At 43.2% G+C, this 27,032-nt stretch overlaps 1 protein-coding gene across 4 annotated transcripts in view; it reads right to left on the reverse strand.

Annotated features, from left to right (window-relative positions):
• CHID1 (chitinase domain containing 1) overlaps positions 1 to 27,032 on the reverse strand; it is a 217,249-nt gene that overhangs the window by 184,444 nt on the left and 5,773 nt on the right. For 3 of the 4 annotated variants that reach the window (XM_075566851.1, XM_075566850.1, XM_075566848.1), the window contains exons 2-6: positions 18,459 to 18,507; positions 17,982 to 18,115; positions 13,995 to 14,144; positions 11,823 to 11,955; positions 9,054 to 9,098 (exon numbers count right to left, since the gene is read on the reverse strand). In XM_075566851.1, coding sequence (XP_075422966.1) covers positions 9,054 to 9,098; positions 11,823 to 11,955; positions 13,995 to 14,144; positions 17,982 to 18,092 — 439 coding nt within the window. In that variant the 5' untranslated portion in view covers positions 18,093 to 18,115; positions 18,459 to 18,507. Of the gene's footprint in view, positions 1 to 9,053; positions 9,099 to 11,822; positions 11,956 to 13,994; positions 14,145 to 17,981; positions 18,116 to 18,458; positions 18,508 to 18,646; positions 18,715 to 27,032 lie in introns of those variants that run through there. The other variant, XM_075566849.1, reaches the window with a different exon arrangement.

The raw sequence follows: 27,032 nt of genomic DNA on the forward strand, positions 1-27,032 counted from the left end.
GGTGGGTGTGGGGGGGGGGAAAGAGGATGGGTGGGTGTGGGGGGGGGGAAAGAGGAAGGGTGGGTGTGGGGGGGGGAAAGAGGAAGGGTGGGTGTGGGGGGGGAAAGAGGAAGGGTGGGTGTGGGGGGGGGGAAAGAGGAAGGGTGGGTGTGGGGGGGGGGAAAGAGGAAGGGTGGGTGTGGGGGGGGGGGGGGAAGAGGAAGGGTGGGTGTGGGTGTGGGGAAAGAGGAAGGGTGGGTGTGGGGGGGGGGAAAGAGGAAGGGTGGGTGTGGGGGGGGGGGGAAAGAGGAAGGGTGGGTGTGGGGGGGGGGAAAGAGGAAGGGTGTGTGTGGGGGGGGGGGAAGAGGAAGTGTGGGTGTGGGGGGGAGGAAGAGTTTGTGTGAACAGGAAGGGTGTGTGATGTTGGTGGGGGGGAGGAAGGGTGTGTTGGTGGGGGAAGAGGAAGGTTGTTTGGGTGGGGGGGGGAAGAGAAAGGGTGTTTGGGTGGGGGGGGGAGAGGAAGGGTGGTTGGGTGGGGGGGTGAAGACTAAGGGCGGGGGGGTAAAGAGTAAGGGTGGTTGGGGGTGTGTGTGAAGAGTAAGGGTGGGTGGGGGGGTGGGTGAAGATTAAGGGTGGGTGGGGGGGGGTGGGTGAAGATTAAGGGTGGGTGGGGGGGTGGGTGAAGATTAAGGGTGGGTGGGGGGGGTGGTTGAAGATTAAGGGTGGGTGAAGAGTAAGGGTGTTTGTGGGGGGGGGGGTGAATAGGAAGGAAGAAGGGTGGGTGGTGTGGGGTGAGAGGAAGGGTGGTTGGTGGGGGTGTGTAAGAGGAAGGGTGCTGCGGGGTATCTGATATGTGACTTGTTGTTGCGGCCAGTGTAGTGAAATAAAGGTGCGTCCATGTACAGCGTGCATTTACAGTTGAGTGGAGTGGAGCGGAGCGCACATGTGAAATTTTGTGTTAATAAAGTTTTAATTGAGCACACGTCTTGTGCCTGAGCCTATAGACAAAGGTATCGTGTTAAGCGGAGCGCATAGCGACATGGTGGTGCGGGATAACGGAGATGTCAGTTGTTGTTTATTATTTGACCGGAGCACATGTCAGTTGGTGTTGCGGCCAGCGGCCATTTGACCGGAGCACATGTAGCTAATGTGCGGAGCGCACATGTGAGTAGGGTGTTGCGGGCATTTTAGGTAAAGGTATCGGTGATAATTGAATGCGGCAAGTAGTGAATATTTTGTTAGTTGACCGTAGCACATGTGAGTTGGTGTTGCGGCATGTAGGTAATGTAGTGAATATTTTATTACTTGACCGGAGCACATGTGAGTTGGTGTTGCGGCATGAAGTGGTACTGTGTTCCAGTGTGAGTAGGGTGTTGCGGGCATTTGAGTTAAAGGTAGCGTTGATTATTGAATGCGGCAAGTACTGAATATTGTATTAGTTGACCGGAGCACATGTGATTTGGTGTTGCGGCCAGCGGCCATTTTATAAAAGTATTGGTAAGTGCGTAGGTAATGTGCGGAGCGCACATGTCACTTGCTGTTGCGGCCATTTTATCAACCAATATAATAATTAAGTGCGTAGGTAAAGGTGGCGGTTATGATAGAAAGTGAAGTGGTAGAGTGTTCCAGTGTTGCTGTGCGGGCATTTGAAAGGCATTTTAACGGTAGCGGTGATGATTTAATGCGGGAAGTACAGAATAATGTAGTAGTTGAGCGGATCACATGTCAGTTGCTGTTGTGCGTAGGTAATGTGCGGAGCGCACATGTGAGTTGCTGGTGCGGCCATTTTATAAAAAAATTATTAAGTGCGTAGGTTAAGCTGGCGGTTATGATTTGGCGGTTATGATTTAAAGTGTTTACACAGGATGGAGAAAGTGATAAAGTGATGGAGAAAGTGAGAAAGTGGGCATATTAATATGTAAAGTCTGTGCTGTGTGTATCATATACAAAAAGGGCAATGTTAAAGTGGCCATGTGGGCATATAGAAATATGTAAAGTGTGTGTGTTGTGTGTGTATGATGGGATGACAGTAAGTGCGTAGGTAAAGCTGGCGGTTATGATTTGAAGTGTTTACACAGGATGGAGAAAGTGAGAAAGTGGGCATTGTAGGAAGGGGAATTAGAAAGTGCTGCATTTTAAAGTGGCCATTGGAAAGTGGGCATATGTAAAGTGTTCATATACAAAAAGGGGAATGTTAAAGTGGACATATGAATATGTAGGAAGGGGAATTTGAAAGTGGTGCATTTCAAAGTGGCCATTGGAAAGTGGGAATGTTAAAGTGGGCATGTGGGCATATATAAAAATGTCAAGTGTGTGTTGTGTGTGTATGATGGGATGACAGTGGCCATTGGAAAGTGGGCAAATGTAAAGTGTGTGTGTGTGTGTGTGTGTGCAGGGGAATTTGAAAGTGGTGCATTTCAAAGTGGCCATTGGAAAGTGGGCATATGTAAAGTGTTTATATACAAAAAGGGGAATGTTAAAGTGGGCATGTGGGCATATATAAAAATGTCAAGTGTGTGTTGTGTGTGTATGATGGGATGACAGTGGCCATTGGAAAGTGGGCATATGTAAAGTGTGTGTGTGTGTGTGTGTGTGCGTGCACACACAGGGGTGAGAGTGTCAGATGAACTTACCAAGGACTCTGCAGGGCATGTGTGTGTGTGTGTGTGTGTGTGTGTGTGTGTGTGTCTACACACAGGGGTGAGAGTGAGATGAACTTACCAATGACTCTGCAATGCTTCTTTGGGGGTATGCTGTCAGTGCAAGTGTGTGACAGTGAAGTAGGTGTGTGTCAGTGATGTCAGTGTAAGTTTTGGCCAATGACAGTCGTGTGGGCGGTGTGTGTCACAGTGGGGCGTACCTCTTGGGCAATGACAGTCGTGCTGGCCACGGACCAATCACATTCACCGCAGCTAGTACCAACCTTTGATTTTATATATTAAGATTATACACTATGTACTGCTAGATGAGTGTTATACACTCTCTCATTCTTGTTGTTGCACTGCACTCACAGTGCCTGCTATACACATTGATTAATTATTTATTTAATTTGCATCTTGGAGTGACTGTATAAAAAGCCCCCCTGTAGGTGTCCTAAACACCGCCTGATGAAGCACTGTATCGTGTGAAACGCGTTGCGGAGTTCACACAGTGTATACTGGTATTCAGACACTTGGCAGAACAAGCTCCAGCTCTCCCACAAGCAGTTAGAGACTTCTTCTCTTCGCTCAAGTGAGATTTATGGTGGAGGACCGGCGATTGTGGTGGGCTACTAAACACGGGTCCTGCGAGAAGCCGCAACCCGGAAGTAACAACAGAGTGGTGCCGAGCAAGCCAGCCCCAGCGCGCGGGACTGATCTGTGAGCCTCAGCACCTACCCCCTGCGCCTAGGAACCCATCTGAACTGATACCTGAGCACTGATCTACTGGACTTATATATTCCTATATGTAAGTTTTTACTTGTTATTTTATTCTATTGTTTTACATAAATCTTGACCCTTGGTGCGCTTCTGTGTTTATTATTTTTTATATATTGCCATGCCCAGTAGCACTCCGTTTTGACACTCATATGCAAATATATATATTGTGGTTACTTGGGGGTATATAAATTAGGAGCTTACTGGTTTTCTCTGTTTTGCAATCTTGTCCAGCTGGTCACAGCTGATTAAGGGAGGGTGGCTCCTCCTTCCCAGGTTCCAAGCTCAACCCCATCCCACTATGCTTCCAAATGGTTAAAGATCATTCATTTTCCACACATGCAGGTCCATGCATGCAGTTTAGTTGTGACAAATCTAAATCAGAGTGCTTTTCTTGGTATTATACAGGTAAATAAGAGCTTCAATCAACCTAAGAACTATGCAGCTAATCACAACAGCTTTATTATAAAGTTTTCTTCCTGGTATTATACAGGTTATTAAGAATTTGATTAGTGTTAGGACCTGCACAGATTTGGTCTACCTTGGCATTTGGTGTGCAGGCGTAAGATACTTTGGCCAAATAATCAAACTAAATGACCATATGTTTTTAGTTTAGATATACATATATATATATATATATATATATATATATATATATATATATATATATATATATATATATAAATTCATAACCTTACATTCTGTATTAAACCTCATCTGCCATTTACATGCCCAAGTTTCCAGTCTATCCAAGCCCTTCTGGAAAGAAATGACATCCTGCTGTGATTCTACTACCTTACACAATTTAGTGCCACAGCAAGGATGGAGACTTAGCTCTCTATGCCAACCTCAATGTCGTTAAAAAGCAAGTCCAAAAGCAGGGGTCCCTGTACCAATCCTTGAGGTACTCCACTCACAACGTTAACCCAATCTGAAAAAGTTCAATTTATTACAACTCTATGGTGTCTATCCTTCAACCAGTTTTCAATCCAGGTCACAGTTTGCACCCACTTTATAATTATCGATTCATTCAGTTTGTTAATTAGTATGGTTTATATAGTTGATCACTCCCTATCTTCACCTTTTCTCTCCAGTTTTCAATCCAGGTGCAAATATTTTTACCGAGTCCAATTTGCTTTATTTTGTACACTAACCTTGTGTGGAACCGTATCAAAAGCCTTTGCAAAATCTAAGTAGACCACATCAGGTTGTTCGATCCTGTTTTAATTTTGAGACTTTGAGCTCATTTTTGGACTGGGCATTGGGGACGTGGCCAAAGTTGGAGGCATTCTTCACTACCTGGATGACTTTTTATTCCCAAGAAGGGATGGATCCGATGTGTGCGAGAGGTTACTAGGAGAATTTCAGGATCTCATAGCATAGTTTGGGGTCCCGTTGGCTAGAGACAAAATGGAGAGGCATGCGGTGTGCATCAGCTTTCTGGGAATTTAAATTGATACGGTGAAGATGGAGTATCGCTCCTGGCCAGGAAGCTGGTGGAGTGGAGGGCGTTGGTGAGTGAATTTATCGGGATTAAATATGCCACATTGAGGCAGTTCCAGTCCTTGCTGGACCACCTAAATTTAGTGACCAGGATCCTCCCCATGGGAAGGGTCTTTGGGAGGTGACTTGCCTTTGCAATGGCACGGGTGAAGTCACAACACCACTTCATCAGGGTTTAAAGCAAGTCAAAGGGAATCTCCGGGTCTTACGCTGCCTTTGCAGGGTGGTGGAAAGCGGGCAGATAGAGCACTTCATGGATGCATCAGGATCCGTATGTTTTTGGGTATTTTTTCACGGTCAATGGTGGGCAGAGCAACGGCCGAAGGAGTGGGGTCAGCAAAGGTTTATGGGGAATTTTAAGTTTTTGGAGCTCTTTCCTCTGGTGGTTGCGGTAGAGCGAAGGGGGATGGAGCATGCCAACAGGGAAGTCATCTTCAGGACAGACAACATAGGTGTGATTGCAGCCATGAACATCTGTCGGCTTCATTCCCTGGGAGGTTCCGGTTGCTGATCCTAAGATGCTTGGATCATAACATATGGTACAAGGCAAGGCACGTCCTGGGGTCAGCATTAGAGATGGATGAAACTGTCAAAACCCATTTCGCAGACTTTCCGAGCTTTCCAGTAAAAATCTGATCCACGGTGTAAAATCCGTCTGCGAATTGTTCCAGTTTCAATCCGTGTGGATCAAAATCCGAAATTGAATACAATACACTGGTGAATTTTACCAATTCAATCTGCGGATTGAATTCTTAAAGTCCACAAGCGCCCTTTTTCAGCCCAAAGGAACTGGCTGATCCGTGGCAGATTCAAATCTACCCCAAAACATTCGCCCATCTCTAGTCAGCATATATCAGGTCTTGGGAAGAATGTCGGGCCTAGTCGAGGATTTGAAAGAAATGGGTTGGATGTCGCAAGGATAAGGCCGCGCTTATAGTGCCGGCGATGCAACGTCGCCCGAAAACAAAAAGCATTGTCGCCGGTGCAAGCGCTTATAGTAAGCGCGACGGCGACAAAGCGACGGGGCGACACGATTTTTGGTAGCCGTAAATATTTGATCTTTATGGGGCTGTCACCTCATGTGACAGACCCTGAACCAATCAGTATCCTCGTCGCCTGCGACGCCACCGCAAAGCGAAATACAACTTTCTCTTGCGTCGCCGGCACTATAAGCGCGGCCTTAAGGTGGTCAGGGAAAAGCATCTGAGATTTCTGTTAAGAAAACGCGAGTTGAGAGGCTCAGCTTCAAAGGTGGCGACTTTTTTGTCGGGAGTCTCCTTTTTCTTAAAAGTTGAAGGGAGAAAGGGGTTATATGTAGGATTTTGTGATATGCAGGGTAGTAGCAGGTTGGAAGAGGGAGGCTAGATCCAAGGATGATTAGCAGCAATATTGGAAAAAAATAGTTGGGGCAACACGCAAGGCGTGATTTTTTAGGTTACAAGGCAAGGCCGTTTAGTGTGAAAATGTGAAAAAATAAAGTGCGCTACTACAATCAATAAAAGTGAGGTGATATAGTGATGTACAAAAAAGGGTGACCTTTAAACACGTAGAGTATATGGAGCGTCTGCAGCTGTGGCACCAGGGATGGCTCAAATACCCCCTAATAGCAAACAGAAATACAAAAAACACAGCGCACAACGCTCATGGTGCATTAAAAAGTTTAGTTTTTTAGCTGATATAAATTAGTCAGTTTTATTTTACCTTGAGCTGTTTTTTAAATTGAATTATATTTTGTAAGTTATCTATTTATTATAGATTTTTTATTTATTTTCTAATGCGATATTTTAAAATCATGCTTCTTTTTCAATATAATAATCCAATTCTATGGTTTTAATTTCATATATTTTTTTGTAAATGTGCCTGTACTCTATATTTGTGTACTAATATTATTTTCCTTTATTTTAGGGTCACCACACACTGATATACGTTTTTGTGCGTCAATTCATGTTTAATAAAGTTTATTGTATTGTAATAGGTTACCCAGGGCAACGTGTATATACTTGTGTAGGCTTGGAGTAACTTGACTCCTCCCCGCTACCTCATGATTGGTTGCCACTCCCATTTGAAGGCCCAATCGGGGACAAGCGAGGGGTATTTAAGTGATATCATTTTTATGAGTCCTTATTCCCTGATGAAGAGACCCCTGTGGTCTCGAAACGCGTTGGACTAAAGACTACTTGTGAACCCTCACTACCAACCACCCCGTGAGAACCAGCCCGGTGCTTTTGCTGACTTGCGACGCCCAGTCGCGATCGTGTGACGTCACGAACCCGGAAGCGCCGAATCCAGACGCCCCACAGCGTGTGCTCCGCTGTTACAGAGACTGGAACAGTGAGAGACATTGTTGCTTGGCACGGCGAATTGGCTGTACTGCTGTTCAGCTGAACTGGAGACCTCCTAAGTACTACCTTGAAGCTGAGGGCTGTACTAACAGCTAACCGATCGGAAGACCACCCAGGCCCTACCCCGAGGCTGAGGGATTGAGAAGGAGAGAACCACGACATCTCATTTGGCGTCTGTTGGTGCTTGGGTAACATTAACCCTGAAATGATTGTTTTTTCTATCTAAATGTACGCTTAATACTCACCTTTATTTTGTGGTTACTAATATAATTTTTAATGCACTAAGGCCGTTTAGTGTAGCATTTTGAACGTCCATTTTTGAGCCATGCACATTAGTGAAATAGTGAGCGCCTCAAAGAAGGGTTGGGTGGAGGGCGGGGGCACTGGCTTGCAGAGAAGATGTAGCATGGGAAGCCGGGTTCGTGCAGTTTAGAATAAGTAGGTCAAAGACAAATCAGACGGGAGTAAGGAAATGGGTTCCCCGGGGCCGGATGGAGGGCAACATGATCTGTCCGGTAAGGCAAGTGGGGGAGTACTGGCAGTGTTGGCCCCAGGGGGGTGCCTATTCCTTTTGATACTTGAAGACAGGGCTGCGGTGTCCCGTTGTGTTTGTTAGGGTTTTGAAGAAAGGTGCAGAACTAGCGTGTTTTAAGGGCTTGACAATAAAGTCCCACTCTTTATGGATTGGGACGGCATCTGAAACCGCTAGAGTGGGCTTAGGGGAGCATCTATTAAAGAATTAGGCAGGTGATCATCTGGACATTTTAAGGGTTGTTAGACCCTGTACAAATGGTTGAAATAGTGGTTGATGTTTGTTGTTATTTGCTTTGTTTAAGTCAAGCCCCGCTGGAAGATTGGCTGTGCCGTGATTCAAATGTGCACTGGGCAGGGAAGCGGAAAGCGCTTAGGCCAAGAGGAAGGCAGCTGGGGGCAAGGGCGGACTTGCCCAGGATGCTGTGGGTTGGCAGTAGGTGAATGATTTGGGACCAAAAGCTTCCAGAGTTGTTGCGCATGGAAGGGCCCCTCCTGATATAATTTTGCTGCATATGGGGAGGGGGAACAATTTGGCATCAATCCAGTCATTGGATTTAATGTGGAACATGCAACGAGACATAGCACAGTTAGTGGTGAGATTTAGGCCCCTGTTGCTGGTCTGATCAGAGGTGTCACCTAGGATGCGGTGGGGAGGGGCAAGGAGTGGTGCAGCGGTAGACAGGTCAAGGAAGAGCGTTAATAAGGTGATGGCGGAATTCGTGCTTGGTGGATTGCAGTAAGGTATGTGGACCTGGAAAGAGAGGCTAAAAGGCCTGTTCAGAGAGGATAGGGTTCACCTATCTGACATTGGGAATTACATCCTGATCTTAGCACGACAGTGTGCGCTGGAGAAGGCGGTGAGTCTTGTGGCGGCTCGCAAGGCAAGCTTAAGGCTTGTTAAATTAAGTTGATGGTGGCAGGGGGACTGTAATTTTTATCTCCTGGTGGGAGGTCGCAGACCTCGTAAATGGATATTTGGGTAAGGTGGCACCACTCCAGTCTTAGGCGGCCAGAATAGTGGTGACCTTCCGTTAAGTGGTCTCTGTGCCATTCGGCTTAAAATGCTTAATGAGCAGGAGCGGAGGGTAACCCTTGAGCTCTTGGTGGATGTTAGCGGAGCAATCTGCTGGGTCTCTAGTTTGGATAAATTGTTATATTTATCAAGATTGTTGCTAAGAATATAGCGGTGACCGTTTTTCTCCCAAGAAGTTGTCTGGTATGGTAATTGGGAATGGGAGGGGTCCAGCTCGAAGCATGGGTAAGTCATATACACACTCACCAATCTGTATGTTTTTCGAATTCTTCCTGATGTCCTTTATCCATCCTGCAACCAAAAAAATAAAAGCGTTAACCACTTTCCTCCTACAGCTATCCCGTGAGATCATATTCTTTTTCATTTGGCTGCTCCAGTGGTTTCCAATCTGTGCTCCACGTACTACTTCTGATGTACAATGCCTGACACTGTGCTGCAGTGGCTGGAAAATCTCAGAGAGAAGAGGATGGAGGTAAATATTCTCACTAAATGTATGGTTGCAGTTAAATTACAACACTAAGGGGAACATTGAAAATAACCAGCCGAGTGTCCAATTAGTCGCATAAGAACATTGTAAAGATTAATTAATTTTACACTGTACCAATAACATTGGGCGAAGGCGAGTTCATCTGCAGATATTCTATATACCAGACACAAACAATACCAGTGTCTACATTTTATTGATCACCGTTTCAGTGCGTTTGTGCAGCTTCATCAGGACCTCCGCAAAACGTGCATTACCAAACCGTTGATCAACAACATTATTACATTGGTAATGCCAAGATTTCTTGATGTATGTTGCCTACAAATCTTCACTCATCTTCAGATCCTAATCACTTCCACAAGTCTGATTGTGTGTGCTATGAATGGAGTGTATTCCCGTACTACATATGGCACAACACAAGAGAGGAGCACATGGATATGATATATATTCAGATACTTTGGAATACTGTATGAAGTTGGTGGTAAAGTTCTGCTATTTTATTGTGGTGATGCAGAACAATTTACAGTTCGTATCCACTGGGATACCACAAATAAATCTTTCCATTTCTTTAGTGGCAGACGGGTCTGCTATGGGTATCTTAAAACTCAGAATTCAATGCATACAATAGCAATCGAGTTGCAATTTACACAGCTTCTGATCGTGTAATAGAGGAAGAACTCTGCAGAGGCTTCTGTGATGTTGTGCAATAAAGTCACAAACAATGGATTGATGGGCGCTCTGTAAGAGTAGTTGGGCAGACAGTCACGTATCTACAAAACACCACAGCCACTGAATAACATGGAAGATTCAACACATTTTTCTCCAGTCCTCAAAGCAACTTCTGCAGGAACTTTGAAAACTTTCCTGCACTAAAACCCTGGTTATAGTAATGGATTCAAGTATATTTCCTGTAATATTCAGTGATTGTTTATATTCTATTATGAGCAAACTAGAGGCAGAAACAGCTTTGAAAACTAACAAGTGGCCATTTTTATAGGTCATATCTTTTCTACACAAAAGACAGCGATTATTTATTATTTGTTTGTAAACAGGAGCACCGCTTTTGTTTTCTTTCATCTGGCTTATAGTTTTTCTTTTTTTCAAGTGTGTACTATACTTTCTCAAAGATAATCAATGCAAAAAAAAAGATAAGAAGATGATACTGTGTTAGACTGTAGAGTAGACAGGAAAAAAGGCTATGAAATAATAATAAAAAAATAAAAAACAAAGTAAAAGCAACAGTTTAAATGGTAATGTAGTTGATGTGCATAGATTTTGCAACGGCAAGGGAAGGATGTTGATCTAGGGAGAAATCTGATTGCCATGATTGGACTCACAAATTGATTTATTTTTTTCTCTTATGAGAAATGATTGGATAATCTTTCACTCTGGTCTTTTGTTTGCCTTTCTGTGGATCAAAATACAGTAAATACAAATATATGATAAGTGGTCTTCTAAACTTAACATACAGTAGATTGAACTGTATGAACATGTCATTTTTCAACCTCATCTACTATGTAACTAATGTTTAAAAAGAGTGCAAACTTTCAGGAACACTCCATTCCAACATGAAGCATAGAGGAGGAAAATGCGGAGCAACTGCAGGTAAAAATAGCACGGAAACCTGGATCTTTAGAAAACTATATGAATCTATATGAAATATATTGGATCGTACACAAATAAAAAAGTCGAAAGGGACTAAAAAGATAACCCACGCGTTTAGCACCAGTACAAGAAAGCACCATACTGGTGCAAAATGTGCGGGTGGTCTTTTAAGTCCCTTTGGATTTTTTTATTCCTTGTTGATGATCAAATAAAATTATTCATATATTTTTCTAAAGAACCAGGTTCCTGTGCTTACTGTTCTGTACCGGAAGCGCGCTACTGGGATTGATTCGAGAGACTCACAGCTGCGAACGCTGACTGCAACAAACGGCTGCCAACGCTGAAAGAAGCAGCCAATGACTGCAAGGAAAGACAAAACACCAGCGATCCCGGGTTTCTCACAGGAGGCATGTGAATTTACTTCCTTATAGGGAACTGGTAGGTGTGTGGATATTGCGTAATATACATATATCCCATTTAAAAATATATATGTATTTTATGGTCCGTGCTGGACACGATGATAGCATTTTTTCTTTTACCAGCCTGACGACCTTAGTGATCCTGAAAGCTTTCGGGCTTTTAAAATCATTAGTTAGCCATCTAAGGTATCACGTCTACCTTACTTTTGTTCTCTGCAATAAAAAAGGGCATTTTAACTATAAAAGTAGGAACAAAATGAGAAGGGAAAAATGAGCCCATTGAGTGCACTCTAGACAGGTCATGAAACGTGGTACCCTGGGGGCCCTCATGACATACTCTGTACATAATCATAGTTTGCTCATTTTGTAGCGTTATAGCCGGAGGCCACGGAGATAGCAGGGCCCTCAGGCACTAAAGGGGTTAAAAACAATGGCAAAATAAAAAGGTGTCTAGTGTAAAAGGAGTAGGTAATCTGCATTCGGATGCATAGATTAGGAGATACAAACCTTGGTCTACGTCATGAAGTCCAGTAACCTGATAAGACTCGCTTCCTTTTCTTTTAATCTGCAGCCAGACCGGGGAGACGAGTGTGAATTTAGGTGCAAACGTTTTGGCAATGTCGTAACCGTGGCCGTTCCACTGTAGCAAAAAAGCAAGAGCACTGGTAAGTGTCTGAACTAGTGGATGTTCCCCCGAAACGTTGGATCTCCATGGTACATGCCTATACGTTTCACCACCTGCTTTCTGTTTAGAAACAAGACTGTGGACCATATTTACTCAGTACGACACCTTCCGTGCTGGAAGATACCCAACAACCCAATGGAAGTTAATAGGCCTTGTTTGCCAAGCAGTGTTACTACAAAAGACAGAAGACACCTAAAGCGTCCTACTTACTAAGCTGTGCTGGAAGGCGTCTTAAGGAATAACTATGCTTAGCAAATATGGCCGTGTGTATTTCACAGAGGATTTCAGGATGCTCCTTTTATTATTCTGGGAATCTTTGAAAACCCCAAATCTGGAGAAGTATACTCCGGTTAGAAAAGTAGTACTTCCTGGTGGATAGAATAGGAATGGATTGCTTGATCTTTAGGGAAACCTCATTAACAAATGGGGTCGGCAAAGCATTTCTTACATGTTGAGATCTGTGGCAGAGTATTGCTCTCGGACAGTATACATTTATGCACACGTATCGATCTTAAATGGAGTAAGGCTGACATCCTGTGGACATGATGCACAATGCACCAGTTTATAGCACTTGGCACAATCAACCCGATAACAGCGAAGGCACCTACAGGACTCTGTAGTACAGAAAAGGGTTAAACACAATCATGCCAGCAACTAATTTGCAACCAAGGGGTAATATTTCAAAGTATAACAAGCTAGAGAAATTAGAAGGCTATTATAGCTCACCTAACCCATTTACTGACAGAAGAGCCTGTGTTGCAGCTCAAAAATATTCAAGCTCTAATTTTCCACTATGCTCCTGTTGCCTCTTCTGCTCTGTCTTCTTTTGTCCCACTTGTTTCTGCTGCTCTCATGATAGCGAAGGACCAGAGACATTCCACGACTTGCAAAACAATGTGAATAAAAAAAAAAATATATATAACCTACTTGTCAGGTTCTACCACCTTCAGCAATGGGAAAAAAAACTTGCTTATAACCTTTTTTGTCTGTGGCTCTTACCCATCATGTATTGTACATAGGTACAGTATCTCCCAGTATCTTAACCCTTTGTGCGTAGGAGGGACGTCAGCACCAGAGGGCCACAGCTCCTCCGGTACTTCGCAATCACGCCATTGCTGCGTCACTGGTGACGCAAAATGGAACAGGAGGGAGTCCTCGTCCGTTCTCCTGCTTGCTAGATCTCCCCTTCAAAAACGAGCAAATAGAATATGACATAGCTATGAACATCATGGGGCTCCTGAAGTGCAAGAACCTCATGATGTAACTACTACGTCAAGGGGCACCAGAAAAGGTTAAATTGATCAGCTTGCTTTTGCTCTCAAATGGCACTATATTAATGCAGCAGTCCTGTCTGCTCCTTTTTTCTTGAGGTTTGCAGACACACAAAATGACCGCCGGGGTCGGGCTGGCTCCAGAAGACAGTGGGGAAGTTGCTATGTCATCGGAAGATGACATTACAGGTTTCTATTGGTGATCCTGCAGTCATATTTGTAGGTTTTTAATTCTTTTTTCTGCTGCATTGGTCCAGAAGGTCGGGGAACCACATACGAGTCCCGATGGCCCCCCAAGATTTAGGTAAAGTCAAATGAACACATTCCTTTTGGTAGGGATTGCCGCTTTGAAATGCAGTATATAGGTGCATTTGATTAATAGAGCTTTAACTATATACACAGCACTTAACCAGATGGGCATTATTATACTGGGAATTATTTTGAATACAATACAGGGATACAAATATATAGCTAAAGAGTATAAGTATAAACAGAATAATGACAATTATATAATTACAGGGATAAGTGCACAATCATAAGAAGCAGAGTAATCCTTGAGCTAAAAAGCTTACAATATAAAAATAGGAAAGGAAGACAAAAAATAGAAATTGGATACATTGCATTTTTTTTTTTTAGAAGAACAGAAGGAAAAAAAAAAAGAATGAAGGAAGAAGCAGAAGAAAATATACAGTGTAACTAGAATAACAGCCAATAATGACTTACAGGGGTGACGTATCCCAGCACATCCGCAGAGACGTGCCGCTCTTTCACCTTCTTGGCACAGTAACTTCTGTGCTCCAGCACTATGTCTTTGGCTTTGACGTCAATGGAAACAAGTCCTCGGGACTGGACTGGGTTATCAGAGAAATGCGTCTGCCGCACAGAGACAGGGAGCATATTAGGACTGACCGGGTGATGCGGAAACTTTCAAACACACAAAGTCACGTCTACAAAAGCTCTATTAATTCACTTGACTGGACGTTAACCTAACTGGACGTCCCGTTAAGACCGACTGAATCTTCAAAAGGACAATAACATAACGTTAAGTCAGGTCCTCCCGCAAAGAGCACCGCTATAACTGCAATGACTGTAAGTCCTGACATGCAAATGAGGCGCGAGTATAACATTGCATAGTGACCAGTCACTAAAGTCTGTTGAGGTTAACGCAGGAATTTAACACTACCTTAGTTAGGTCATATCTGAACTTGGCTTTAGGCTGAGTCCCCAGTGGTCACGGCGGCGCCCGCTACGGCTCTATGGAGCAGGCCCTAGTGGCTGTGTGTGTGGGCGCGCAAAGCGCTCTGACGTGTACGCTGGCAGGGAGGACAAGAATTTTGTCTTCCCGTGCCGCGACATGGTCACATGGGCAGATATGTCCCGTCATGCCCCCCCCATAGAGCTTCCTACAGACCGCTAATCGCGGCTGTAGTCGCTGCACCCCATCCCATCAGGCGCGTGTGCAGCCCGGAGGACCAGGGCCGCAGCCTAACTCACATACAGACCCTGAAATAGGGCTTTTGCAGAGTCTGGAGAGGTGTAAAATCACAGTTACGTATGATTCACACAACGTTATTTCCCGACACTATCATCCTCTCCTCTTTGTCGACTTCAGCTGAAGATCTATTTTAGTGGCTGAATCGGATTATCGCAAGACGTAGTTAAAGTGGCGTTGCTGGAAGATAACGCAGCGTTATGCTAAAATAATGTGATGTTAAGCCTATGCCCGTTGTTTTGCATATAATTAGCTTTGAGGATACGTGCTAACCTCGGTTAATATGACCTCCGTTCCTGTTTTAGGTAAAGTCACGTTATGAGCCCTGATTTGATGGAGCTTTGTGGATCCAGCCTGTAGAATTAGTCACTAAACTGTGACCGCTGTTTTTTTTAATTATTACAACAAGTCAGTTCAATGGACTGATGCTGATTTTTTGCTTTAGTGAACAACCCATATAAAAAATAAAATGATATATTAGAACGTCTAAAAATACATAATATAATATATTGCTACTGTATGTTCAGGCAACGTTATGGGTCTACCTAAAATGTGGCAAAAAATACAAAATGTTGAGTTCTAGCTGTACAACTAACAGCTGTCTTGTTAGGTTACTTACTGTAGTTCAAAATTGAAGTAGCTTTATTGTCCCCAGAGAAGTGTAGATTAATTGTAGACAGGGATACCTTTTACAGCAGGGCTTTTTAACTAGCAGTGTGTGGGGCAAACACGGCCTGTATATGCCCCTTAATGTGGCCATTAGACACTCTGCTCTGGCTAATTTAACAATAGTTGCTTAGGCAGTTATGTGCCTTTGAGTTTGTCACACTGAAATCCACGTGTAAAATATGTATACTGTATGTACACACATGCAACATTTTTATATAGTAATTTTTAAGTCCTTACATGATCTCAAAATAAGCTTCAGGCCCTAAATGTTGTTCTCTAAACTGGCCGATTTGCAGAAATAATTGAAGAGCCCTGTTTTAGAGGATCAAGATTTAGTTAATAGATTAAATTACAGTATATAGAGCTTTTGAAACCTGGAAAGGTTTCTTTTTCGAGTGTACTGAGTACTTCAAGTGCACTCTATCCACAGTACACAGTGCACTTAAGAGAGGAAACCTATATGGTTTAGAAAGCTCTGTGTGCTATAATTTCAACTATGAATAACTCTAATGCGGGTCCCCAAGAAGGTATCACAAACTACAACAAATGTGGGTCAGTGACAGGAAGGACACAGACAATGACAGATACGTAATGGGAGGCCAATGAATAACAAATAGAGAGAGGGTGTTAAAAATAGTGACCTATCGAAAGAACACAATTACTATTATGAACTAAGTGGTATTATTCTATTAAACTGGATTTTTATGTGGAATACAAAATGGAGAGGTGCTTGGTGCCCAAAGGAAAAAAAAATTATTTTGGAGGACAAGGGCAGGAAAAAAAACCCCAAACAATGCATTCTCCACAAACCTCTGATGGAGATAATATCATTATGTTTCAGTCCTATGATCTTTGGGAGGGCACACTGCCAGCTTGTAACAGAATTGCATTTCGAACAGAGCTATTAGCAGATTAAAATAATGGACACGCAGGGCCTTATTCAATAACCACCAGAGCGGCAGATTGGCAATTTTGTCTAAAAATGGCCCAATTTACTTCAATTGGGAGTTTCGGCACGGTTAGAATAAGCCCCTTATTCTACATCTGCTGAAGCAGCTGAACAGGCCGTTTATGGGCGTTAATTTCTCTTGAAGTCTATGCGGATTCGCAGCTGAAAATGGATATATAGAATGTAGCCCTTAAACTGCTACAGCTCTGTATGCCATTGAAAACCATCAAAAACCCTAATAGCCAAACAAGGTGATGAACCTTACTGAAGTCATGCTGCTGGGCTGAATCTTCATTTTTGCCCTCTGTTGGCCAAATTAGATTGCCCTTATAAGGCTGCGTCCCCGATAGCGCTGAGCGGGCGGCGCTTGCCGCGGTTACTTACATATATAGATATATGTAAGTCTCCGCTCGCGCGCGGGAACACATGCTCACCGTCACTCATGTAAAAAAAAAAAAAATCTTACTTTCCAGCGCGCTCAATGCCTATCTTCCCGCGCGTAAATGACAGGACAGCCGGCGCTCAAGCTTGGAGCGCTCTACAAGCATGAGCGCGCTCAGCGCCAGCGGGGACTCAGCCTAAAGTTGCATTCTCTCTCTTTATAATAGTATTTTAGGCTGGATCATTAAATAAAAAGCTCAGAGCTGCAACACGTGGTCCTGACCACCCGACAAATGTTATGAGAAATGACAGAATGAGAGGAAATAATAATTATGAGTAAGATGTCCACAATGAAGCAAAAAAAATTAAAACGAGTTTTAAGCAGCAAAGAATCTCAAGACGCACAAAAATGCTAATTAAAAAACTTCGGACAAAGTACTTCGGTGAAAACGGTGAAATCTTTATGCAAAAGTATATTGAGAATTGCCAAGGCTTCCACTCTATCATTTCCTAATAATAACTCAATTTGTGTTTGAACACACTGTGCTGCTTTAAAAAAAGGTGCAACCCCACTTAGTTGGCTGAAAATATAAATGTTATAAATAATTAAATCAATCAATTAAGCTTCTTTAAAACTAACCTAGCCATGCTAACAGATTTGAATTCTTTTGTTTTTCACTGAAAATGAATTACAAAATGCATGGGCTTCTGAATGGGGGGAGTGTGTCAATTCAGTGTTTTCTTTAGCTTTAGCCCAACCTGTCCTTATCAGAGAACCAATAAAAGGGGGGTTAGGGAAAGGGGGGCTTTACCTCTGCAAACTCTTGTTGAACACGGTGACATCAGACAAAAGAGTGTAGCCAGAGGAAATCAAACCCCTTGACTCTTAGCTCACCATGTTCACAAAGTAACTTTACAACAGGATTTAAACATAAAATACTTGGATATAAATCACATTTGGGTAAAATAAATGCATCAATTACGCCGTTGTGACCCCCGAAACATGTCACTGCCAAGAAGGATTGGCCCTTTGAATGTGTGATTCCACCTAACACCATTTACTGGAGTCAAACTCAATCGAAAGCACTCAGCCCTGTAATTTTTAATAGTATTTCTCATTTTAGCCTAGTCTTGTAAAAGACCGGATCTACTCTAGTGTTACTCAGTTTGTGTTACGCCCATCACGTACAGCACTTAGATACTGCATCTATCCCCTTACCTTTGACTCTGGGGTCTTTGAAGCGATTTTCTTTGAGTCTGTCTTTGACAGTGTGGCATCAGCCAAGTGGCACGCAGCGGCCACCGAGAGCAGAGCACTCAGCAGTCTCATGGCTCCTCTAAAGGGCTCACTCACTGCAAAAGGAGAATATCGACAGTGACACAGCAGATACAAACCAGAGCCCTGATTCCTCTTGCTGGAGTGTGGGAGGGAGAACTGGCACAGAGCTGGAGGCACTGTCTGCCTTTCTAACCCCTTCACTGCTACAGGCACTGGCTGCTCATCTACAACATGCTAGCCTGGAGAACAGGGACACCCCCTCTTTACTGAACTAAAACAAGAAGGCATGTTGCCTGATTTATCACTGCTTCAAGTTCCATCCTGTCCCCGTCCCCCCCCACCAATGCCAACTGAAGATTAAAGTAGTGATTCCCTATGATGGGAAAGTTCATACACATTTCTACAAAGGGCACTCACCAGCTGTATGGGCATCAGCACGGCTGTACTGTATTATTTCCCTGCAGTTCTGGAAAAAAAGAAATGAGAACGTAAAACAAAGAATAAAGAGTCATAGTATTCATAGTTTCAAAACGTGGCCTGGGACAAAATAATCCCTGAAATCGAAGTACTGTCTTAACCCTTTGGATGCGCCATGATATAGTTACCCCATCCTGAGGTCTGGCACACCAGGGGCCCCGTGACCATTGGATTTTTGCTCATTTGTCAAGGAAGTTGAGATCTAAATGGAAAAAGGAGACGCCTCCTCTTCCGTTCTCATCACCATCGTGTGTTTGCTCCGGAGGAGTGAGATGTTGCCCCTCTGGTACTCAAAGGATAAAAATTATTCAGCGCTAGAAACTCCTCCACATTGGGGAAAGGGGGGGGGGGGGAGGGTGAGATTGCGTCATAGTGAAATTTGCTCCAAAATATGAAGCAAACATTTTAATTTGCATCAATTTGCACCAGAGCCACGTGTGATCTTGCTTCTTCCTGAATCGAGGCCCAAATCGCTCATGAAATATATTACCCCCATCCTGGAAATGGCAGATTTATCTGATGCACACAGAAAGGAAAACCAATAAAAACTAATAGGCGTACATTTTGATCACCCTCACTATTACTAGCCTGGGCCAACTCGGCCTACAGTATACGGGAAGCTAGGTCCAAACGGTAATCGGGCGTAACTTAAAGCCCTCTCTCGCCTTAAACCTTTTTCACTGACTGCCCCACACCTCTGGAATGCCCTTCCCCTCAGTACCCGACTAGCACCCTCTCTATCCACCTTTAAGACCCACCTTAAGACACACTTGCTTAAAGAAGCATATGAATAGCACTGTGGATATTCTGAACACAGGATACATAAAGCTTGGCCCCCTGCAGATGCACTTACCAGAACTCCCTCCTACTGTCTCTGTACGTTCTACCTACCTACCAATTAGACTGTAAGCTCCTCGGGGCAGGGACTCCTCTTCCTTAATGTTACTTTTATGTCTGAAGCACTTATTCCCATGATCTGTTATTTATATTATCTGTTATTTATTTTATTACCACATGTATTACTACTGTGAAGCGCTATGTAAATAAAGACATACAATACAATACATGATCATACACTTGGCCAGGTCCTCTCCACTGCCACCCAGGAGGGTTCGCTCTTCCACCTGGTCCGCTAATCCTCCCCCACTTGCGCAACAAACTTTCAGCAACCCCGCTACCCCCCAAACAAACCAGAGATGACCTGGGCACCGTAAAAACTGTTGGCGGCCCTGCCTCACTATAATATTTCACTGACTCTCTCCTCCCCTAACTCCTCTTATAACCATTCTCTACAATGTTCACTGGTGAAAAGGAAGACAAAAATTAGAGCAGAACTCCTTGACACACTGACTCAATTTGGACATGTTTTTGGAGCAATCCACTGCTTATTTATCTTTATAAACACGGACTATAAAATAATTAGGGAAGGGAGATTCATTACTTCCCATAGGGGAGAGACGGCTGCCATCCTACAAATCCAAATCAAGAATCTCTGGCATGCAAGATCATATGAAAAAAAACCATTTATTCCACAAAAAGCCTTACTGAAAAGTAATGTTTATATTAAAGGTGTAGATGGGGAGAGGGCGACTCGTAGGTCACAAACGTGCGACAGGGTCTCTATAAGGCTGCGTCCACACTGCTGGTGACCCTGCAATCAATTTTAATCTGTCCAGCCACGCTGTCCAGCACTTGCCGAGACAGATAAAATTGAGTTTGAGGCGCGCTGATGGGTCACATGACCTCCTCAGCCAATCAGCGCCAGTCAGTTAGGCCACGCCCCCGCTTACCTAAATATTGCTGAACAGCTGAACGCTCATGCTTGGAGACATCACCACTCAAGCATGAGCGTGGTAAGCGGCACGGGGGACGTAGCCTAAGGCCGTGCTTATAGTGCTGGCGACGTGACCGATGATGTCACCCGTCGCCGTCAGCAAAAGTTATAATTTGATTTTCAGCGACTGTCGCCAGCGACGTCATGAAAGTGGGCGGGCCATGGTCACGGTCTCTGATTGGTTTAGAGACAGTCACATGTGGCGACGGTCTCTAAAAAAATCAAATAGACCCGGTGTCACGGGAGACCAGGCTAAATACTCCTTTATACCGGGATCATGTCATTGAGCAAAGCCAATAAGTAAAATAAATTGTAATTTATTCCATAGAAACAGGCAAACACATTGAATTACAATAGACAGAAAAAGATACACTTTCTGGGGTCTGGGGTTGACAAACTGACTTTCCTAGTTCAAATAAAGTCTTTAAAACAGTCCAGTGCTGAAGTGGGGACTTAGAAATCATTCCGGTTTAAAAGTCCTGCAGCCTTCCTCCTTGCAATTGCAGCATGGCGTCTCTGGGCCCGGTCAGACCCGTTCTTGCCCTTATGGCAAATTGAACTTCTTGGATCACTTGGGAACACATGGAACAGCCAAGAAAGAACAGCAGAGAGTTGGGAGGGAGAGCGATGAGCTGTCTTATAAATCTCGGGACAGGCCATCCCACCGCTTGCCCTCCAACCAGTGGCGTGGGAATTTAAACTCCAACCACTCACACACTTTGCCAGGTTTGTGAAAGCTGGCACCTATGGCTTCAGAACAATGAGAGAGCATGTGCACAAACCACCATCTTGCCCACTCACTATTCAAACTCCCCCACCAGCTCAATGCCCCTAAGCCAGGGCTAGATTACAGGGACCCTTTGAACTGAGGAAATCAGTGTTCCAGTTAGCCCTCCTTGCCAACAAAGGGTTCACACCTCCTGGCATCTCTTAAGCTTTCAAGTCCTGGCTTCCTCGCAGACGCATAAGCACCGAGCCTGGTAGCCATGACTTCGAAATCCCACAGTTCATTTACAGGTTATCAATATATTTACAGATTAAACTATACCCATTTAATGAGATATATTGTGTCCTGTCTTCTGTGTGCTAAAAGTTATAAGTTCCTATTCTGGTGTCATGAATGGAGTGAGGGTATAATACACCTACCCTCACGAGCCTCATTCTTGGCACACATTAGAAAAATACTTTTAAACTTTTTAAAAACTGCAAACAGGATCAGCTTTATAACCTTAGCTCGAGCACCTTCCTGAACCCCCTATTCTAGGCTCTGGATACCTGGGCATGTATGTGGGTACCTCTGCTATACTGGGGAATCCCTGCTATACTAAGGACTCCTATACCTGCAGATATATTTTAACTCCTTCATACCCGTTTACCTTGTCTGGAAGATGCTGCAGCAGGGACTCTGGCGGTGAGTCGTAAGAACGTTTCTAGGGTCCGAGGTTACATAGTTACATAGTAGATGAGGTTGAAAAAAGACGTAGGTCCATCAAGTTCAACCTATGCTAAATTTAGACAACAGATACTTTATCCTATATCTATACTTACTTATTGATCCAGAGGAAGGCAAACAAAAAACCCCATTAAGGGGAAAAATAAATTCCTTCCTGACTCCAAGAATTGGCAAATCGGATTAATCCCTGGATCAACATCGTTCCCATGTATACTTATTTGCAGTGTTCGACAAACCTATACATTTGCTTGCCCCGGGCGAGTGGATTTAACCCCCGGGCGAGTAAATATTGGCCCAAGCAGCACACGTTTGGTACTAGGTGGCGAGTAGATTTTTTTGTGTGGCGAGTAGATTTTTTGCTGATTTGTCAACCACTGCTTATTTGGTATATCCCTGTATACCTTTCCCATCTAAAAAGATGTCCAACTTTTTTTTAAACAAATCTTTTGTATCTGCCATCACAGTCTCCATGGGTAATGAATTCCACATTTTAACTGCCTTACTGTAAAGAACCCTTTCCTTTGTTGCTGGTGAAATCTCCTTTCCTCCAACCTTAAGGGATGGCCCTGAGTCCTTTGTACTGCCCGTGGGATGAATAGTTCTTTTGAAAGCTCTTGTATTGTCCCTGAATATATTTGTATATAGTTATCATATCCCCTCCTAGACGCCTCTTTTCTAATGTAAATAAATCTAATTTAGCTAGCTTCTCCTCATAAGTTAGATTGTCCATCCCCTTTATTAATTTGGTGGGTCTTCTCTGCACTCTCTCTAGTTCCATAATGTCTTTTCTTGGGATTGGTGCCCAAAAGTGTACTCCATATTCAAGGTGTGGTCTTACTAATGCTTTGTAAAGGGGCATAATTATGTTTACGTCCCTTCCATCCATCCATTGCCCGTTTGATGCAAGATAAGATCTTGTTTGCCTTTGCAGCTACTGCATGACATTGGGCACTATTGCTAAGCCTGCTGTCTACAAGCACTCCTAAATCCTTCTCCATCAAGGATTCCCTCAATATATCTCCATTTAATTTGTAAGTCGCCTTTTTATTCTTCCATCCCAAATGCATAACCTTACATTTATCTGAATTAAACCTCATCTGCCATTTACCTGCCCACGTTTCCAGTCTCTCCAAGTCCTTCTGAAGAGAAATTACATCCTGCTTTGATTCTATTACCTTACACAATTTAGTATCATCAGCAAAGATGGAGACTTTGCTCTCGATCCCAACCTCAAGGTCATTAATAAACAAGTAAAAAAGCAGGGGTCCCAGTACCGATCCCTGAGGTACTCCACTCACGACTTTAGCCCAACCTGAAAAAGTTCCATTTATGACAACCCTCTGTTGTCTGTCCTTTAACCAGTTTTCAATCCAGGTGCAAATATTATTACTGAGTCCAACTTTCTTTATTTTGTACACCAACCTCTTGTGTGAAACTGTATCAAAAGCCTTTGCAAAATCTAAGTAGACCACATCAACTGCATTACCCTGGTCTAAATTCCTACTTACTGTGACGGGAGCTTTGTGACAGGCTATTAATAATACACACCAAATACATATAACGGGGTCGAACTGGTACGAGACTTAGATATGATAAAATATAATTTATTCCTTGATAAAGGTGAACACACAAGATATTCAAATAACAGGCAAAATATGGACACTTACTTAAAATGGAATGATGAAACAGTCCCATCTGGACTGGCAGTTCATACAGCAATCTTCATAATCATCAAGACACGAAAGACATGAAAAGCCTCTGGCATGAAGACAATAGCCATAGGCTGAGCCTGGTTCTTATACAATTATTTCCCATTGAACACAACCTAAACCCAGCTCCTCTCATAAATCAGCGGTGAAGTTGACAGTTATCCTCAGCGTAAAAATCCTCCCACCCAAGGACGTTTACAAACTGCTTTTCCTATCTAAATAACTTCATAACTTCAGTTCAGTAATACCTACCGGCACGCGAGACATATTAATACATTCCGGCACGCATGACGCTCCCAACGAGACTAAATATTACAGTGTAATATTACAATTAAGAGAGATATTAATATCTGTCTCTTCGAACCGGCTAAACATCAGGTGTTTGTATTCCTTATCTGCAAATCAGTCCCACGAATACACATATGTAACTCTTAGCATGTTCAGCCGAGGACATCTCATAATATTCTTATATTTAATACGGTCACTCATTCTGATATCTCCTTGCGTAACCGCACCCCTGGCCCCCATCAATACATCCTTTGAAGCAGGGACCCCTGGGTAGTGGACATTTGTCACCTGGTGTTAGATTTCACACCCAATGCCCCAGACCTCCTGTCCTAGCTGTCTCCCAGCAATATATGTTAACATACACCAAACCCCCTCTGTACCTTTTCACACCCAAACTTCAATCAAGCCTTTTGAAGCCCAGATTTTTCTGAAAAGACACACCACATTTGTATTTTCTTAAACTGCAGCTCATTAACCCCTTAAGCCCCAGTGTGTGTGTGGTGCAGACAAAACACATTACTGGACCTCAGTCCAGTTAACCCCTTGCTTCCCAGGTGAGAGTAGAGGGTGGCCAATTGGGGTGTAACCCCTTGAATCCCGGGCCAAATCCTCCCCATCGTCACACTTACCTCCTCAAAGAAACAAATAAGGTTAGTTTGGCAAGATCTATCCTTCATAAATCCATGCTGACTATTACTAATAATTTTGTTTTCCATTAGGTATTCCTGAATATTATCCCATATTAAACCTTCAAGTAGCTTCCCTACTATTGAAGTCAGGCTTACAGGTCTGTAATTTCCCGGTTGTGATCTAGCTCCCTTTTTAAATATAGGCACCACATCTGCTTTACGCCAATCTTGTGGTACTGAGCCTGTGGAAATGGAGTCCTTGAATATTAAATATAATGGTTTTGCTATTACTGAGCTTAACTCCTTGAGAACTCTTGGATGTATGCCATCGGGGTCAGGTGCCTTATTTACTTTAATTTTTTCAAGTCGCTTATGAACTTCTTCCTCAGTTAACCAATTGTCCAGTAATATGGAGGTTGTGGCTTCCTCCTGCGGCACTACTATTGAACTTGATTCTTCCCTGGTAAACACAGAGGCAAATAATTTGTTTAATACCTCAGCTTTTTCCTTATCTCCAATAATCTGCCTACCCATCTCACACTGAAAGGGTCCTAGATTTTCTTCTCTCATTTTTTTGTTATTAAAGTACTTAAAGAACTTTTTAGGGTTGACCTTACTTTCTATTGCAATCCTTTTTTCATTATCCATTTTTGCTAATTTGATTGCCCTTTTGCAATTTTTGTTACAATCCTTATAATTCTGATACGATGTCTCTGTCCCTTCTGACTTAAAGAATCTAAACGCCTTCCTCTTCTTGTCCATTTCCTCCCCTACCTGTTTATTTAGCCACATTGGTTTTGACTTATTTCTTTTATACTTATTACCCAAGGGTATACACTGATTAGTGTGCTTTTCTAACAATGTTTTAAAGACTGCCCATTTATCTTCTACATTGTACCCTGCAAAAATATCATCCCATTGTATTACTACTAGATTAGACCTCAGTTTATTAAAATCTGCCTTTCTAAAGTTTAAAGTCTTTGTTGAACCCAAGAAATCTATTTTTTTGATAATTTATTTCAAATGAGACCATGCTATGATCACTGTTACCCAAATGTTCCAGGACTTGAATATTTGTTATTACTTCTACATTGTTTGATATGACCAAATCCAGAACTGCCCCTCTCCTGGTTGGTTCCTCAATAATTTGGGTCATATAATTCTCTTTAAGCACCCCCAAAAACCTGTTTCCTTTTGTTGTAACGCTAATCTCATTGCCCCAATCTATGTCTGGATAATTAAAATCCCCCATTATGCAAACATGACCCAGTTTTGATGCCTTCTCCATTTGCAAAAGTATTTTAGCTTCCTCAATCTCACAGATATTTGGTTTATAGCATATTCCCACAAACATTTTCTTTATACTTTTACCTCCACTGCTAATTTCTATCCACAAAGTCTCTACATTTTCATCATTCCCTTCATAGACATCATCCCTTATAATAGGTTTTAGATCCAGTTTAAAATATAAACATACTCCACCTCCCCTTCTATTTGTTCGATCCATCCGAAAAAGAGAATAACCCTCTAAATTAACTGTCCAGTCATTAGTTTCATCCCACCATGTTTCAGTAAGACTATGATATCATACTGCTCCCTTGTAGCTATTAATTCAAGCTCCCCCATTTTATGTCAGGCTTCTTGCATTAGCAAGCATGCATTTAAGTTTTTTTTCAGCCTGTACTATTATCTTATCTGCTCCTTCCTTTCTGCTCCCACTTTGTTTAGTCTTTAGAAGTTTTCTAGTATTATCTGTATTTACTATGGGTGTCTCACTGCTTGTCAAACTTGCACTTGCCCCCATTCTACCTCCATACCACCTTGTATCCTCATCTATTCCATTTAGTCCATTATCTGTTTCATTCCCCTCCCCCCTCCATCCTAGTTTAAAATCTCCAACCTTTTTAGCATTCTCCTCCCTAGCACAGAAGATCCCTCTTCATTGAGGTGCAATCCGTCCCTAGAATATAGATGGCACCTCTTAGAAAAGGAGTCCCAGTGCTCTAAAAACCCAAACCCCTCCTTCCTGCACCACTTTCTTAGCCATGCATTAACCTCCCTGATCTCTGACTGTCTCCCTGCGGTAGCGCATGGCAATGGTAGTATTTCAGAAAATAATACCTTGGAGGTCTTTGCCTTAAGCTTTTGGCCTAAATCACTGTAATCATTTTTTAGGACCCTCCAGCTTTCTCTAACTTTGTCATTGGTGCCAACGTGTACCAAGACCGCTGGGTCAATCCCAGCCGCCCCCCCCCAACAGTCTACCCGATCCTCAATGTGCCGAACCAGAGCACCCGGGAGAGAACAAACTGTTCGTTTCATGTGGTCCCAGCACCAGATTGCCCTATCTACCTTCCTAATAATGGAGTCCCCTACCACAACAATCTTTCTTTGTATCTGAGCATCCCGAGTCCCCACTGTGCTGGAGATACTATTACCCTGGCTGCTAGAGGAATTAGTCTCCCCCAGCCTTTCCATTTCTGCCCCAACATTCCCAATATCTTCACTCAACACGGCAAATCTATTGGGATGTGTCAGCTCAGAAACGACCTGCCTCTCCCTATTGCCCCTGCTTCCCCTTCTAACTGTCACCCAGCTACC

Source organism: Ascaphus truei, chromosome 12, assembly GCF_040206685.1.
Source record: "Ascaphus truei isolate aAscTru1 chromosome 12, aAscTru1.hap1, whole genome shotgun sequence".
NCBI lineage: Eukaryota > Metazoa > Chordata > Amphibia > Anura > Ascaphidae > Ascaphus > Ascaphus truei.